The sequence below is a fragment of the Primulina eburnea genome, chromosome 10 (genome assembly GCF_022965805.1).
Source record: "Primulina eburnea isolate SZY01 chromosome 10, ASM2296580v1, whole genome shotgun sequence".
Taxonomy (NCBI): domain Eukaryota; kingdom Viridiplantae; phylum Streptophyta; class Magnoliopsida; order Lamiales; family Gesneriaceae; genus Primulina; species Primulina eburnea.
In genome coordinates, this window is record NC_133110.1 from 24,093,260 (window position 1) to 24,110,031 (window position 16,772).

Sequence of the window (16,772 nt, forward strand, 5' to 3'; positions counted from 1 at the left end):
TATGATTCAGATATGGTGTTTTTACTACCGTAGGTATTGTATAATCGAAATCAGATTGACGAGTAGACTGTTTATACAATTGTTATGATTTTTGGAGTCGATTTGACTGAAACTTCATATCAGATGTGTATCAGTATTGATTATGAGTTCTAGTATTATATCTGTGATGTTGAGATTGACGGGGTTATTCAGATTGTATTGTTATGCCGTCGAAACATCAGTTGATTTAGATTGATCAGATTCAGATATGATTTCGATTATATTGTGATGTCGACGATATGAATTAGATTGTATCTTGTTCAGACATTGATCAGATTATGTACTGATTTGAGTATTGATCAGAACAGATTGTGTATTGAGTTATTCACTGATGCAGCGTATTCGATATTGTCATTTCAGATTTGATATGGACAGATTTGAATATAGGTCATCGTCTTCGTCAGACAGGGACGATAATGGTATAATTCATGTGATATTCGGGAAGATACAACTCAATTGAGATCTCATTTGAGTTTCCCAATAAAATCACATACTAGAATTATTATTGTTTATCTTATGATATAATTTTGATGTGTTTATAGATGTTATATTCATATCCTTTGAAATGTGTATGCTTTGTGTATAGATTAATATTCATTGCATATAAGATAGGAAAGTCTTGACAGAACAATCATACTTCTAGACGTTCGGTGATATCGCAGCTTAGGGGAAGATCCACTCTCCTATTGTAGATGTCCATACAGATCAGACCGAAGTCTAGGAATAAGACATACAGTCACCCGGAGTGGTAGGGTAGGTGACAGATCGCGACGTCTTATTCACACCGGGATCCCTAGAGTTATAGTTGAGTCGAGTCTAGACATGATTTGACTAGAACTGCATGCGTTTATGGATGTGGTTTCATAGACTATGACACCCATTTTTATTGCTTTCAGTCACGATAGCATGTTTTTATGATTTGATTTGAGTTGCATGTTTATCTGATTCGAGTTGCATGCTTAGTTTGATTTAATTTCATAGATTATGAAATCTTTTGTTTTTAATTTTATTCATTATAGAATTTTTCATGATTCACCTTGTGTATATGCATGTTTACCATGTTTTATACTGGGATTTATTCTCACCGGAGTATCCGGCTGTTGTCTTGTTTTGTATGTGTGCATGACAACAGGTGGGACAAGATCGGGGTCAGAAGATGATGAGAGAAGACTAGTTTAGAATGGTGATTCCGGACTTATTGTAGACCTGGTTTATACTTGAAATTTAGTAGTTAAACCTTAGACTAATTTGATCTAGAAACATGTTGTGCAAGATTTGTATTATTATACTGGTTTGTATAATACATTGATTCCATTACCTTCCGCATTTTAAAAATAAAAATTTTTAGACCCTGTTTTATCTTAATTGACAATTAAAGCCCAAAAGATGATGAATAAGATGATTAGCGTCTGGTTCCCCACAGCATCGGTATTGTAAACCTCCGATCCAAATACCACCAGCTGAAGATTAGAGAGTCTGACGTGCATAAGACAATGTTTAGGACACGTTATGGGAACTATGAGTTTATGGTGATGCCCTTCGGTTTGACGAATGTGCCAGCAATCTTCATGGATCTCATGAATCGCGTGTTTCAGCCATATTTGGATCAGTTTTTCATTATTTTTATAGATGACATACTGATTTATTCGAGGAGCAGAGAGGAGCACAGTCAACATCTGAGGACCGTACTGCAGACTTTACAGGACAGACGGCTGTATGCCAAGTTCAGTAAGTGCGAGTTCAGACTTGACAGAATGGCATTCTTGGGCCACATTGTATCTCGGGATGGTATAAAGGTTGACCAATTAGAATTGCTTGTTTTGATTAATCAGAAAAAGAGCAAAGTTGAGGCAGTCAGAGATTGGCCAGTGCCTAAGAGCGTGATAGAGATACGTAGCTTCTTGGGATTGGCTGGTTATTACAAGAAGTTTATTCAGGTCTTCTCTTCTATTGTGGTGCCTATGACCGCCTTGACGAAGAAGAATGCCAAGTTCATTTGGGGACCAGAGTGGCAGGAGAGTTTTGACAGAATGAAGCAGGCTTTGACCTCAGCACCAGTTCTAGCTATGCCATCGGGGTAGGGTGAGTTTGTTGTATATATAGATGCTTCAAGGCTCGGTTTGGGCGTAGTGTGGATGCAACATGACAGAGTTATAGCTTATGCATCCCGACAACTGAAGGACCATGAGAAAAATTATACGACTCATGACCTCAAGTTAGTAGCAGTGGTTTTTTTTCTTGAATATTTGGAGGCACTATCTATATGAAAGGGGATCGGTTACGGTGACCGGAAGCGCAACGGAAGTTTAAAAATCAAATTTTTCATCAAAATTTTCGGCCACCCCTTATAATGTGTAGCAAATACAATAAAACACGAAATGACATTCATAGTTGTTAAGAAATGTACCTATCAATCACAAAGATTGATGTATGGCTCCAACTAAGGTGTAAACACCTTAGCTCTTGTATGGCAAGAAATTATCTTCAAGCTTCCTTTGAGCACTCCTTGCTCAACTATTAAGCCCACCACCAACTAGGTAGATCCCCTCTAAATTTGCACTAAAAAATTAAGAGGATTTTTCAATGAGAATTATTTTCTTTCCTCAACACTTGAAGAAGAAAAAAATGAGAGAAAAATGGAGGAGAAAAGTCATGAATATTTCGGCCATGGTGAGTTCAAAATAGGGGGGAGGGAGACTTGTCTTGGACTTGCAAAAAGCAAAAAACAAAAGTAGCATGCCAAGCCTTGATATTTGAAAAAGTTGTCTCCAACTCTTCACCTCCCATGCATGCAATATTATATGGTGTTTTTAACAATTAAAAACCATGGACTAAATTTAATTATCTCAAACATTTTGAGATTAATTAAACATTACTTGAATTTACTCAAGTCCACTAGTTAAATAATTTATTTAAATTGAGCTCTACAAGACTCAATATAATTTAATTAATTCAACACTTGAATTAATTTAATTATTTGGACTCTGCTAGGTCCACTAGTGTTTAATTAATTCAACACTTGAATTAATTTAATTTAGTCCATAATAATGTTTATGAAAATCACAATTTTCAAATACATTATTCACTTGGCCAACATTTAATTTAGGAACACATTCATAAATTAAAATTTACATTTCTCTCATAGAAGTCATACTTCTACTTTTATTTACTCTTATAAAATCATTTATAAGCCGTTCAACATATTGAACTAATTTCTCCTTTATAGAAGTCATACTTCTAATTTTCCTTATGCTTATAAACTCTTTTATAAGCCGTTCAACACATTGAACTATTTTTACTTCTCAACGGGATCTAGAAAGCTAGTACTTGTGTGGCCCTCAATGGTTCATTGATACAACTAGCCGTGGGTTCACATCTCCATGTGATTCGGACTAAACATGTCCTTATATGAGCATACCCCAATTGCTCCATTCTTATTTATCAACTCCTTGATAATAAGAACGTCAGAACTCAAGTCTGATAGTACCCAACCAATCATGTTAAACGCCTAGCAGCATCGCTTACATGATTCCCTAGGTATCAGATGATAGTGCCTGCAAGAACCATTCTATTATGGTTAGCGTACAGTACGGTCCTTTCAACTCATATATCCCGATCGATTCGACAACCATTGGTTTATCGAGAGTTGTCAATGAATCGATACTATGTGTCATGTCGTAGTTGCATCGATGGTGTAATCTATGAAACCCCTTTCATAATTACTACCATACTCTAATCAGAGATTTCAACCTACATACACATGAGAACACATAGGATATCCATACCCGAAGGTAAGCGATGAATCCCCGACTACGATGCATCGACTCCTATATGTTTCGACAGAACACCCAACCTTGTCACCTGATGACCCCATGAGAGTCAGTAAAAAAGTCAAAGTGTAATTCTAGCACATAGAGTCTCAATGTTGTCCCGGGTCATAAGAACTAATGGTGTACAACCATAAACTAGGACTTTTCCACTCGATAAGTGAGAACCACTTGGAAAGTCCTTTTATGGAGGGTTGTTCAGTGCACTCTACAAGGAGCACGTATCTGCATGTTCGGACATCACAATGTCCCCTACCAATGAAACATGGTACTCACATCGCAGATACTATTCTCGAACTCGAGCGACCTATATCCTTCTTAGTGGCGGCTGAATCGACTAGGAACCGTTTAGAATATACAATATTTCAAATATGAGTTTCATGATACTCATCATATGAGCATTTCATATTCTTTCTACTATTTGTATATTCAAGAGCTTTATCTACGCAACTAGCATGGGTATACAGATAAAGATTTGCCAAAACAATAATTTCAAATATTATTAAAATAAAGATTGCTTATACATAGAGTTTCATTGTGAACACTCGGCCAACACTTGGCTCGACGGTCACCTACTCCAACAATCTCCCACTTGCACTAGAGCCAACTACCCATATGCTTCAAACCCATTGATTCGCGATGCATCTCGAATAATGGTCTAGGTAAAGGCTTAGCTAGTGGATCAGCAACATTAATCTGTGGAGCCGACTTTGTCAATCAAGAAATCTCCTCTTTTCACAATCTCTTGGAGGATGTGGTACTTTCTCAATACATGTTTGGACTTCTGATGAGACCTGGGCTCCTTTGCTTGAGCTATAGCTCCCGTGTTGTCACACAACACCGGGACAGGAGCAACTCCATCAGGAATGACGCCCAAATCTTGGACGAAATTCCTTATCCAAACAGCCTCCTTTGCTGCATCTGATGCAGCAATGTATTCGACCTCTGTACTGGAATCCGCAGTATTATCTTGCTTGGAACTCTTCCAAGAGACAGCAGCACCATTGAGCATGAATACAAACCTAGAGTTTGACTTCGAGTCATCGGTATCGCTTTGGAAGCTAGAGTCAGTATAGCCTTCCAATTTCAGTTCTCCACCCCATAGACGAAGAACAATTTATTGGTCCTTCTCAACTACTTGAGGATGTCTTGCACAGCTTTTCAGTGTGGAAGACCAGGGTTCGATTGATATCTACTCACTACACTTAGTACGAAAGCCACGTCAGGACGTGTAGATATCATCTCATACATGATGCTACCAACTGCAGATGCATAAAGAATGCTTGTCATCGCCGCTATCTCTGCATCAGTCTTGGGAGACATAGATTTGGATAGGGACACGCCATGATACATTGGTAGATGTCCTCTCTTGGACTCATCCATCGAGAACCACTTCACGATGGTATCGATGTATGTGGACTGGGTGAGACCAAGCAATCTTCTTGATCTATCTCTGTAATGCTCGAGGATTTGATTATCATAACTTGCTATAAGATTAGTGAATTAAATAGATATAACTGTAAACGGGCCACTACGAGACCAGATTGGATAAAGAATATAAATTTCACCAATTTCGGGCAGAACTAGTGGCGCCCGAGCGGTAGAAAGTGACCGCCCGAGCGCCAATGTTCCATGGCATCACGTTCGGGCAGAAGGTGTGGCGCCCGGGCGGTAATTTATGACCGCCAGAGCGCCAGAATCTCGCATGGCGGGCAGAACCTTCCGCGCCCGAGCGGTAGATCTTTACCGCCCGAGCGCCGAGCTCGCGCCCGGGCGGTAAGTTTCGACCGCCCGAGCGCCAGCAAGGTTTGGTTAAAGGGAGCCACGTTTCATTGGCATGCAAGTGGCGAAATATATAAACGTTATTTGCCTCAAAATTGATAAGAATCAGAATAGAAAAGCTCCGAGAGGCTTTTGAAATCCTTACGCTCGAATCTTTCAATCCGTCCGTCAGATTTGAAATCCGACTTCGGTACCGTGTTCCTATCGTTGTAGGCTACGCGTGGACGTAAGTTTTACTATGTTTTACTGCATGTATACATGTTTATACTGGGATTTGTTCTCACCGGTTTTCCGGCTGTTGTTATGTCTGTATGTGTGCATAACAACAGGTGGGGCAGGATCTGGGTCAAGACAGAGATGATCGTGTTAGCGTGGAGATCACGGGCGTAGCAGATGGACCAGTAGTTGTCTTTTATTATGTACGGTCTTTTAATACTGGTTTCTCCCCCTCTTAGATAACAGTTCGTCCTCGAACTCACACATCATTCTATCATTTTAAGCATACAGAATGACATATAGACAGGATCAGAGTAGCGCAGCGGAAGCGTGGTGGGCCCATAACCCACAGGTCCCAGGATCGAAACCTGGCTCTGATACCACCTGTTGTGGGGACCCGGGCTCTAATTCTTTTTCTTGGGATTAAATGGATCATTAATATAAAAAGTGGGTCAAATTTTCGCTTTTTACATTAAATCAAAAGTAACTAAACAACATCAGTTCTTTATTTATTTTACAACATACAAACATAATATACATGTCTTATTCTGTATGTACTCAACTGACCAGTATTAAAAGACCGTACATAATAAAAGACAACTACTGGTCCATCTGCTACGCCCGTGATCTCCACGCTAACACGATCATCTCGGTCTTGACCCAGATCCTGCCCCACCTGTTGTTATGCACACATACAGACATAACAACAGCCGGAAAACCGGTGAGAACAAATCCCAGTATAAACATGTATACATCCAGTAAAACAATCTAAAACATGAAACATGCTAATATGAATATCATTCATATATAATCATGCAATGCGAGTCTAATCATGTCTAGATGCGACTCGACTAAAACTCTAGGGATCCCGTTGTGAATAAGACGTCACTGGCTGTCACCTACCCTACCAATCGAGGTGCTGTACGTCTTATTCCTAGACTTCGGCCTGATCTGTATCCGCGTCTACAATAGGGGCGGTGATCTTCCCCTAAGCTGAGATATCGCCGAACATCTAGTAGTCTGCCTGATCTCCAGACTGCCCTATCTTAATGCATGAATATAAAATCTGTAAACAAGCATAATCATTCCAATGCAATGTCCCATGATCTGTAAACACCGCATAGCAAGATTTGCATACAAGTTCTATAAACAAATCTATATACGATTCATAATCATATCAAGATATAAACATAAAAACACGTATGTGATTTTGGTTGGGAAACTCAAATGTGATCTTATTTGAGTCGTGATTCCCCAAACAAAACATGTACTATACCTTTCGTCGCACAGTTGCTGTCACGGTTGACAATACGAATCTGAAATGGAAATGTTGATACAAAATCTATCAATCTCTTATCTAATCAACACCTATCCAAGTCACTACTTGATCTCAGTATCATTTCAACTGCACAATCTCTATATTAAACAATTACATCAATTCCCCCAATTCATAACTGATAATGGTATAAATCTGGTATCAAAACCCAGTCAATTCAACTCTAAAATTCATAACAATTCTATACGGTGTCCGTTCTTAAATCCGGTTGTAATTATACGATGTCTAATATGTCAGAAACAACATATATGAATCATATCTGATTCCTACAACATCATAATTTCAAGACATGCCAAAACATAGTAAAACTTACGTCCACGCGTAGCCTACAACGATAGGAACACGGTACCGAAGTCGGATTTCAAATCTGACGGACGGATTGAAAGATGCGAGCGTAAGGATTTCAAAAGCCTCTCGGAGCTTTTCTATTCTGATTCTTATCAATTTTGAGGCAAATAACGTTTATATATTTCGCCACTTGCATGCCAATGAAACGTGGCTCCCTTTAACCAAACCTTGCTGGCGCTCGGGCGGTCGAAACTTACCGCCCGGGCGCGAGCTCGGCACTCGGGCGGTAAAGATCTACCGCCCGGGCGCGGAAGGTTCTGCCCGCCATGCGAGATTCTGGCGCTCTGGCGATCATAAATTACCGCCCGGGCGCCACACCTTCTGCCCGAACGTGATGCCATGGAACATTGGCGCTCGGGCGGTCACTTTCTACCGCTCGGGCGCCACTAGTTCTGCCCGAAATTGGTGAAATTTATATTCTTTATCCAATCTGGTCTCGTAGTGGCCCGTTTACAGTTATATCTATTTAATTCACTAATCTTATAGCAAGTTATGATAATCAAATCCTCGAGCATTACAATCTCTATAGATCTGTATTCCCAATACAAAAGATGGTTCACCCAAGTCCTATATCGAGAACTCACTTGCTAACCATATTTTAGTTGATTGCAACATTCCTACATCATTCCCAATGATTAGAATGTCATCAACATAAAACACCAAGAATTTCACAACACTCCCACTGACCTTCTTATACACACAGGGCTCCTCAGGATTCTTATCAAAACCAAACGCTTTGATTGTACTATCGAATCTGAGGTTCCAACTCCTAGATGTCTGCTTTAGATCATAAATAGATCTTTAAAGTTTGCATACCATATGCTCACTTCCAATAGATGTAAACCCTCCAGGTTTGAGACATGTAAATCTCTTCCTTAATATTCCCATTCAGAAAGGCTGTCTTGGCATCCATCTGCCATATCTCATAGTCATACCATGCAGCTATGGCTAGCAATATCCTTATAGACTTGAACATTGCAACTGGTGAAAAGGTTTCCTCAAAGTCAACTCCTTGTCTTTGAGTATATCATTTTGCCACCAATCGCGCCTTGAAGGTCAATACCTTCCCATCCGCCCCAAGTTTCCTCTTGTAAATCCATTTACACCCTATGGGAACAATTCCCTCAGACGGATCCACGAGATTCCACACTTGGTTCGAATGCATGGAATTCATCTCAGATTCCATCGCTTCAAGCCACTTGGATGAATCGGCATCAGATAATGCTTCCTTGAAGGTCCTTGGATCACATCCATGGTTAGGCTCATTATGGCCCTCTCCAAGAAGCAGACCATACCTCATAGGTGGTCTCGAGACTCTCTCGGATATTTTAGGAGCTTGTATCTCCTCTCTTGGCTCTTCGGGTGTGGGTTCTACAATTGTGGGTGTCTCTCGAACCTCTTCGAGTTCTATCATCTCCCCTTTTCTATCCAATAGAAATTCCTTTTCCAAAAAGGTTGCATTCCTAGAAACAAACACCTTTGTTTCTTGGGGATGATAGAAATGATATCCAACTGAATTCCTTGGATATCCCACAAAGTAACATAAAATGGATCGACAATCCAATTTATCTCCCACTACCTGCATCACATAAGCAGGGCACTACCATATTCTAAGACAAGAATATTTGGGAGACTTACCCATCCATATCTCATATGGTGTCTGTCTTTGAATGGACATTTAATGAAATATCTTTCAATTTTAAGTTATAGAGATCGTTTTCAAGCTCACCAATACCAATCAAACATTCATTCATGCAAATGTTGCAAACACCTTTGCAAAATAAACAAGAATATCCATTTTTATCATCACAAAAATGGAAACAATGTTTTTCACAAAATTAGGTACAAACAAAACATCTCATAAAATTAACTTAAAACTATTGTTCAATAATAAGTAAACATCTTCAACAGCCTTGACAGCAACTCTTGCTCCATTGCCCATCCTCAAGAAGGTCACACCTTCCCTAAGCTTTCTACTTCTTCCCATCACCTGTAAATCATTATAGAGATGTGAGCCACAACCGGTATCTAATACCCAAGAAGTAGAGTTAATTGAAATGTTTACTTCAATTTAGAACACACCGTTTCCAGAACTCTTCTGGGCCAGATATTCCTTGTAATTACGCCTCCAATGTCCAGGCTTCTTGCAGTGATGACATACATCATCAGTCTTGTCAGCCTTAACTGGTCTCTCTGCCTCAACGGGATTCGGAGATTGCCTCATCAAGGGCACGTTCTTCTTGGGACGTTGGAAAGAACGCTTCTTTCCATTCCCATGTGGATCAATCTTCGTACCAGATGAAGAACCCACATAAAGAACTAACTTCTCTTTCTTGATGGTCGATTCAAACGTAACAAGCATATTCACCAACTCCTCAAGGGTCGGCTCCAACTTTTTCATGTTGAAGTTCACCACAAAAGGATCAAATGAGCTAGGCAATGACGACAACAACACGTCGGTGGTCAACTCCGAAGGCAAGATCAGATCCATGCCAACGAGCTTGTCCACGAGCCCAATCAACTTCAGGCCATGCTCATGGACCGAGGTCCCATCTTGCATGCGCAAAGTGATCAGCTCCTTGACGGTAGCATGCTTAAGAGGCCGAGTTTGCTCACCAAAGAGCTCTTTGAGGTGCATATGAACGTCAGCAGCATTCTTTGCATCCTCAAAACGCCTCTGTAGCTCATCATTCATAGAAGTCAGCATATAACACCTGGCTATCAAGTCATGGTCACACCATTCCTTGTAAGCCAATTCCTCAGGAGTGCAGTCAGTCGGAGCCTCAACAGAGGGCGACTCTGTCAATGTATATACTACCCTTTCCAAATTCAAGACGATTTTTAGGTTTCTTAGCCAAGTGAGGTAATTAGGTCCAGTTAATATGTGTTTGTCGAGTATTACGGATATCGGATTGCGAATCGAAGACATTGTCAATTTGTACTGAAAAGTAAAAACAGATAAATGTTGATGACTATTTTAAAATATTTAGTAAGATACGAAGTTTGGACTTTTACTTCATAAATATTTGCTCCCACTGTTTTGACATCTTTCACTACCCTCTAGTGAAAACGGGAAACTCCTTTCCTCAGTAGGTACGTAAGGTCCAATTAGCGAATTATGATCTCGAATAATATCAGCCAATCACAATTCCTAAAAGGTAGTTTCCAATTGCATCACAATGCAACCCTCTACGTAAACTTTTGTCTCACGTTCGATTAGGACCCAATAATATGACGTCGTTCATCTTCACGTGTCAAGCCTTACCCATCGATGTTGAACCTTAATGGACGGTCGCCATGAGTTCTCCCAATAATATGAGCCGAAATCATGGGAGTTCCACGTAGTTCACATCACCATGTCAATAGATGTCACAGCTTTCCAGCACCCAAAGCTCCCCTAATAATATGAGCCGAACCCCGAGTACGGGTAACGTTCATCATGCACCCATTGTCGATGGAAGACAAGGAAATTATAAACAAATTTATAATTCCCCTTTTCGGGCTTGATATTAATTTTGAATCTTATTCAAAATGAGAGTTTTTAATTTAGAAAAGTCTCATCATTAATTTTATTTAAAATCTCGCCATGTTTGATCGTATGTTTGCCGGATTCATGCAACTTTGTTACTATCATAATAATAACGCACATACTCATTATTTATAACATATCATGCATATATTATAAACAGTAAACAAACAAGGATGATCAATTGCCCCAATACTAACGGCCCGTGTGAGCTAAACACGGGCCTAGGTCCAATCGTAGAGAAATGCATGGGATGCAAATGCAACTATTACATTAGCTTCCAATATTTACATGTCTTCGATATTCATAATCATCATGGCCACCATCTTCCAATCTTGATCATCCATTATACTAATATTTACAAATAAATATCCATGGAAAATAGGGATACATCTCATGGGGTGGGAAACGGGCCATAAACCAAGCCCACTTTATAAATTGATAATTATTATAATCATTCAACACAAAATATCCTAGCATACACCTAGCAAATTGTGCTTGGGCTTTTGATCATCCTTCATGCATAATATCACATATCATACACCATCAATTAATTATCACAATAATTAATTGATCCAATATTATATATCTTGATCCAATCACTAACCGCCACGATTATAAACTAAATTAACAAAGTATACAAACGCCTTTGTCTACTTTCAAATTAATTTATTTATAACCGAATTTCTTGTAAATCACCATTTACTATAAATATTTAAAGTCCAACTTAAAATATTTATTTCATGAGAAAATGTTTGCAACTTTTATAATTTTAAACTTAAAGGCCCAAAAACTCATTTTTCACCAAAAACATTTTGGCCCATTTAAAATTCACAAATATGTTAACCATCTAATGGCCCAACAACATCAAGGCCCATGACACTTTGATTATCCAAAACACTTTTGGAAACCCTAGTCGTCATTGCCGTCGCCGGATTCCGGCCAACTAACCAAATTTTTTTTTTATTTAATAACATGGGGCTGTTCGGGCAGCACAAGCTGCCCGAAATGTGCAGCAAGTTGCTGCCCAAAATGCTCCTTATTTTGGCCTTGAAAACGTTGCAACAAATCATCTCATGCGGTGAGATATCGACCTCAATATAATATTATGTATTTGCTACACCAAAATTTGAAACCATAGCTCGGATACCAATTGAAAGGGGATCGGTTACGGTGACCGGAAGTGCAACGGAAGTTTAAAAATCAAATTTTTCATCAAAATTTTCGGCCATCCCTTATAATGTTTAGCAAATACAATAAAACACGAAATGACATTCATAGTGTGTTAAGAAATGTACCTATCAATCACAAGATTAATGTATGGCTCCAACTAAGGTGTAAACACCTTAGCTCTTGTATGGCAAGAAACTATCTTCAAGCTTCCTTTGAGCATTCCTTGCTCAACTATTAAGCCCACCACCAACTAGGTAGATCCCCTCTTAATTTGCACTAGAAATTAAGAGGATTTTTCAATGAGAATTATTTTCTTTCCTCAACACTTGAAGAAGAAAAATGAGAGAAAAATGGAGGAGAAAAGTCATGAATATTTCGGCCATGGTGAGCTCAAAATGGGGGGGAGGGAGACTTGTCTTGGACTTGAAAAAAGCAAAAAACAAAAGTAGCATGCCAAGCCTTGATATTTGAAAAAGTTGTCTCCAACTCTTCACCTCCCATGCATGCAATATTATATGGTGTTTTTAACAATTAAAAACATAGACTAAATTTAATTAACTCAAACATTTTGAGATTAATTACACATTACTTGAATTTACTCAAGTCCACTAGTTAAATAATTTATTTAAATTGAGCTCTACAAGACTCAATATAATTTAATTAATTCAACACTTGAATTAATTTAATTATTTGGACTCTACTAGGTCCACTAGTGTTTAATTAATTCAACACTTGAATTAATTTAATTTAGTCCATAATAATGTTTATGAAAATCACAATTTTCAAATACATTATTCACTTGGCCAACTTTTAATTTAGGAACACATTCATAAATGAAAATTTACATTTCTCTCATAGAAGTCATACTTCAATTTTTCTTTACGCTTATAAACTCATTTATAAGTCGTTCAACACATTGAACTAATTTCTCCTTTATAGAAGTCATACTTCTAATTTTCCTTAAGCTTACAAACTCCTTTATAAGCCGTTCAACACATTGAACTATTTTTACTTCTCAACGGGATCTAGAAAGCTAGTACTTGTGTGGCCCTCAATGGTTCATTGATACAACTAGCCGTGGGTTCACATCTCCATGTGATTCGGACTAAACATGTCCTTATATGAGCATACCCCAATTGCTCCATTCTTATTTATCAACTCCTTGATAATAAGAACGTCAGAACTCAAGTCTGATAGTACCCAACCAATCATGTTAAACGCCTAGCAGCATCGCTTACATGATTCCCTAGGTATCAAATGATAGTGCCTACAAGAACCATTCAATTATGGTTAGCGTACAATACGGTCCTTTCAACTCATATATCCCGATCGATTCGACAACCATTGGTTTATCGAGAGTTGTCAATGAATCAATACTATGTGTCATGTCGTAGTTGCATCGATGGTGTAATCTATGAAACCCCTTTCATAATTACCACCATACTCTGATCAAAGACTTCAACCTACATACACATGAGAACACATAGGATATCCATACCCGAAGGTAAGCGGTGAATCCCCGACTACAATGCATCGACTCCTATATGTTTCGACAGAACACCCAACCTTGCCACCTGATGACCCCATGAGAGTCGGTAAACAAGTCAAAGTGTAATTCTAGCACATAGAGTCTCAATGTTGTCCCGGGTCATAAGGACTAATGGTGTACAACCATAAACTAGGACTTTTCCACTCGATAAGTGAGAACCACTTGGAAAGTCCTTTAATAGAGGGTTGTTCAGTGCACTCTACAAGGAGCACCTATCTGCATGTTCGGACATCACAATGTCCCCTACCAATGAAACATGGTACTCACATCGCAGATACTAGTCTCGAACTCGAGCGGCCTATATCCTTCTTAGTGGCGGCTGAATCGACTAGGACCCGTTTAGAATATACAGTATTTCAAATATGAGTTTCATGATACTCATCATATGAGCATCTCATATTCTTTCTACTATTTGTATATTCCAGGGCTTTATCTATGCAACTAGCATGGGTATACAGATAAAGATTTGCCATAACAATAATTTCAAATATTATTAAAATAAAGATTGCTTATACATAGAGTTTCCTTGTGAACACTCGGCCAACATTTGGCTCGACGGGCACCTACTCTAACACTATATGGGGAGAAGTGCAGGATTTTCACTGACCATAAGAGCCTGAAGCAATTTTTCACACAGAAAGAACTGAACATGAGGCAACGGAGGTGTCTAGAGCTAGTAAAAGATTACGACGGTGATAGTAGCTACCACCCGGTAAGGCTAATGTAGTGGTGGATACCTTGAGCAGGAAGACTGCAGTGATCGCTCAGCTATCAGTACAGAGACCGTTGCAGACAGAGATTCTGCTGTTTGAGCTTGCAACTTATGCCAGGGGCAGTGCCCCTAATCTTTCTACCCTGACAGTGCAGCCGACACTGAGAGACGGAATTCGGGCAAGGCAGACTTCTAACGAGCAGTGGTAGAAGTTGAGACAGAGGGACGAGGCTAAGGGCCGGAGACGGTATACAGTTGTGGGCGGCATAGTCAGATATAGGGACCAAATGTAGGTTCCAGACAGTTATTCCCTGAGAGCAGATATCTTGAATGAGTCCCACAACACCCCGTACTCCATCCATCCAAGGAGTATGAAGATTTACAGGGATCTTAAGTATCCGGGCATGAAGCTGGATATTCTACGATTCATCTCCGAGTGTTTGAAAAGTCAGCAGGTCTAGGAAAAGAATCAGAGACCTGCAAGCAATCTTAGGCAACTCCCTATTCCTGAGTTGAAATGGGAGAACATTACCATGGACCTCGTGACAGGGCTTCCGAGGACGACTGGTGGATATAATTCCATATGTGATCCTTGATCGGCTCATTAAGTCAGTTCATTTTCTACCGATCAAGAAGACCTTCACCATTACTCAGTATGCAGAGCTGTACATCATAGAGATAGTCAGACTGCATGGGATTCCAGTGTTCATCGTGTCAGACAGGGATCGGAGGTTCAAGTCTGTGTTCTAGAAGAGTCTGCACCAGGCATTGGGTACTAAACTGCTATGCAGTACTGTCTTCCATCCTCAAACCGAAGGACAGTCAGAGACGGTGATTCAGATTCTAGAGGACCTACTCAGAGCTTTCATGATCGACTTATAGGGCAGCTGGGAGCCAAAATTACCTCTTGTGGAGTTCACATATAACAATAGTATTATTAATCAGGCATCGATTGGTATGGCCCCATATAAGGCATTGTACGGGAGGAAGTGTAGGTCACCAGTGTATTGGGACGAGGTAGGAGAGAGGGCAGAATTGGGTCTGGATCTTCTCAGCAGACCATAGAGTTGGTAGTTGGGATTCAGGACATGATGAGGACCGCTCAGAGCCGTCAGAAGAATTATGTTGATCAGTGGTTCCGGGATCTCTAGTTTGTAGTAGGAGACCACATATTTGTGAAATTCGCACTGATGAAGGGAGTGATGAGATTCAGGAAGAAGGGCAAGCTCAACCCTAGATTCATTGGACCGTTCGAGATCCTAGAGAGAGTTAGGACACTTACATACCGATTTGCATTGCCGCCGAATCTGGCCGGAGTTCATAATGTGTTCCATGTCTCTATGCTGCAGAAGTACATCTCTAGTCCTTTACATGTGTTGAACTATGAGCCACTTCAGCTGACACTGAACTTGTCATTCGAGGAGAGACCCACTCAGATATTGGACAGACAAGAGAGGATTCTCTGGAACAAGGTGATCCACATGGTCAAAGTCAAGTGATTGAATCATTTTGAGGAGGAGACTACTTGGGAGTCTGAGGCTGAGATGAGGAGTCGCTACCCAGAGTTAATCGGTATGTTTTAATTCGAGGACGAAATTTTGTTTTAAGAGATGGGAGAGTTGTAAGGTCCAGGATATTTAAACTGTGTAACCTGAATGCATGCAATCTAGGGTTGTTATTTAAATTATTTATTTAATGAGATTATGGATTTAATGCATAGTTATTGTGTGGTTAGAATTTATTTCGCGATTATTTTAAAGTTTCATGTATTATGGTTTCTAGTTGCATTTTGCGCTCGAACGAGGAACGGAGACCGAGGGTATTCAGGAAAAATATTTTTATTGAATGATTAATTTTAATTAATTAATGTGAAGTGCTTCTAAAGGTGTTTTCGAAAATGGGCCTTGGTGGATATTTTTACTCGCCGGGTCATATTTTTAATCGGTACACAAATTTTAACGATTCGAAGGACTTTTTGAGGGCTCGAGCAATATTTTCAAAAACGTACCTAAACGAAATATTTTTTCGAGAGTGTTATTGGGCTTTTTGGGTTTGTTTTACTGCTTAATAGGCTCAAAACCCTTTTCAATCAATTTAAGTTTTAATTAAGGCTAATTTATGCATGTAAATTTTATTTAAACCCTACCTAAGTAACCCTAACCCTACTCTCAAAGCTTTGAGCGCCCCCTCCCCAGAAGCAGTAGGATTTTTGAAACATCCCAGCAGCATCTTCGACAATTCTCTTAGGTTTTTGCAAAAGGTTT

The 16,772-nt window shown here is 39.5% G+C and overlaps 2 protein-coding genes and 1 non-coding gene across 3 annotated transcripts; all 3 read left to right on the forward strand.

The window, feature by feature from the left end:
* Nucleotides 1-1,793: 1,793 nt before the first annotated feature.
* Nucleotides 1,794-2,120, forward strand: LOC140802811 (uncharacterized mitochondrial protein AtMg00860-like). The gene has a single exon (XM_073158435.1). The coding sequence runs from the start codon at nt 1,794-1,796 to the stop codon at nt 2,118-2,120; it is 327 nt and encodes a 108-aa protein (XP_073014536.1).
* A 4,052-nt stretch (nt 2,121-6,172) lies between these two features.
* On the forward strand, nt 6,173-6,244 carry TRNAM-CAU (transfer RNA methionine (anticodon CAU)). Its single transcript has one exon. It is a non-coding gene; the product is annotated as a tRNA-Met (tRNA).
* Nucleotides 6,245-15,698: 9,454 nt separating this feature from the next.
* On the forward strand, nt 15,699-16,007 carry LOC140802812 (uncharacterized). The gene has a single exon (XM_073158436.1). It carries the CDS (start codon nt 15,699-15,701, stop codon nt 16,005-16,007), a length of 309 nt encoding a protein of 102 aa, XP_073014537.1.
* Nucleotides 16,008-16,772: the final 765 nt, after the last annotated feature.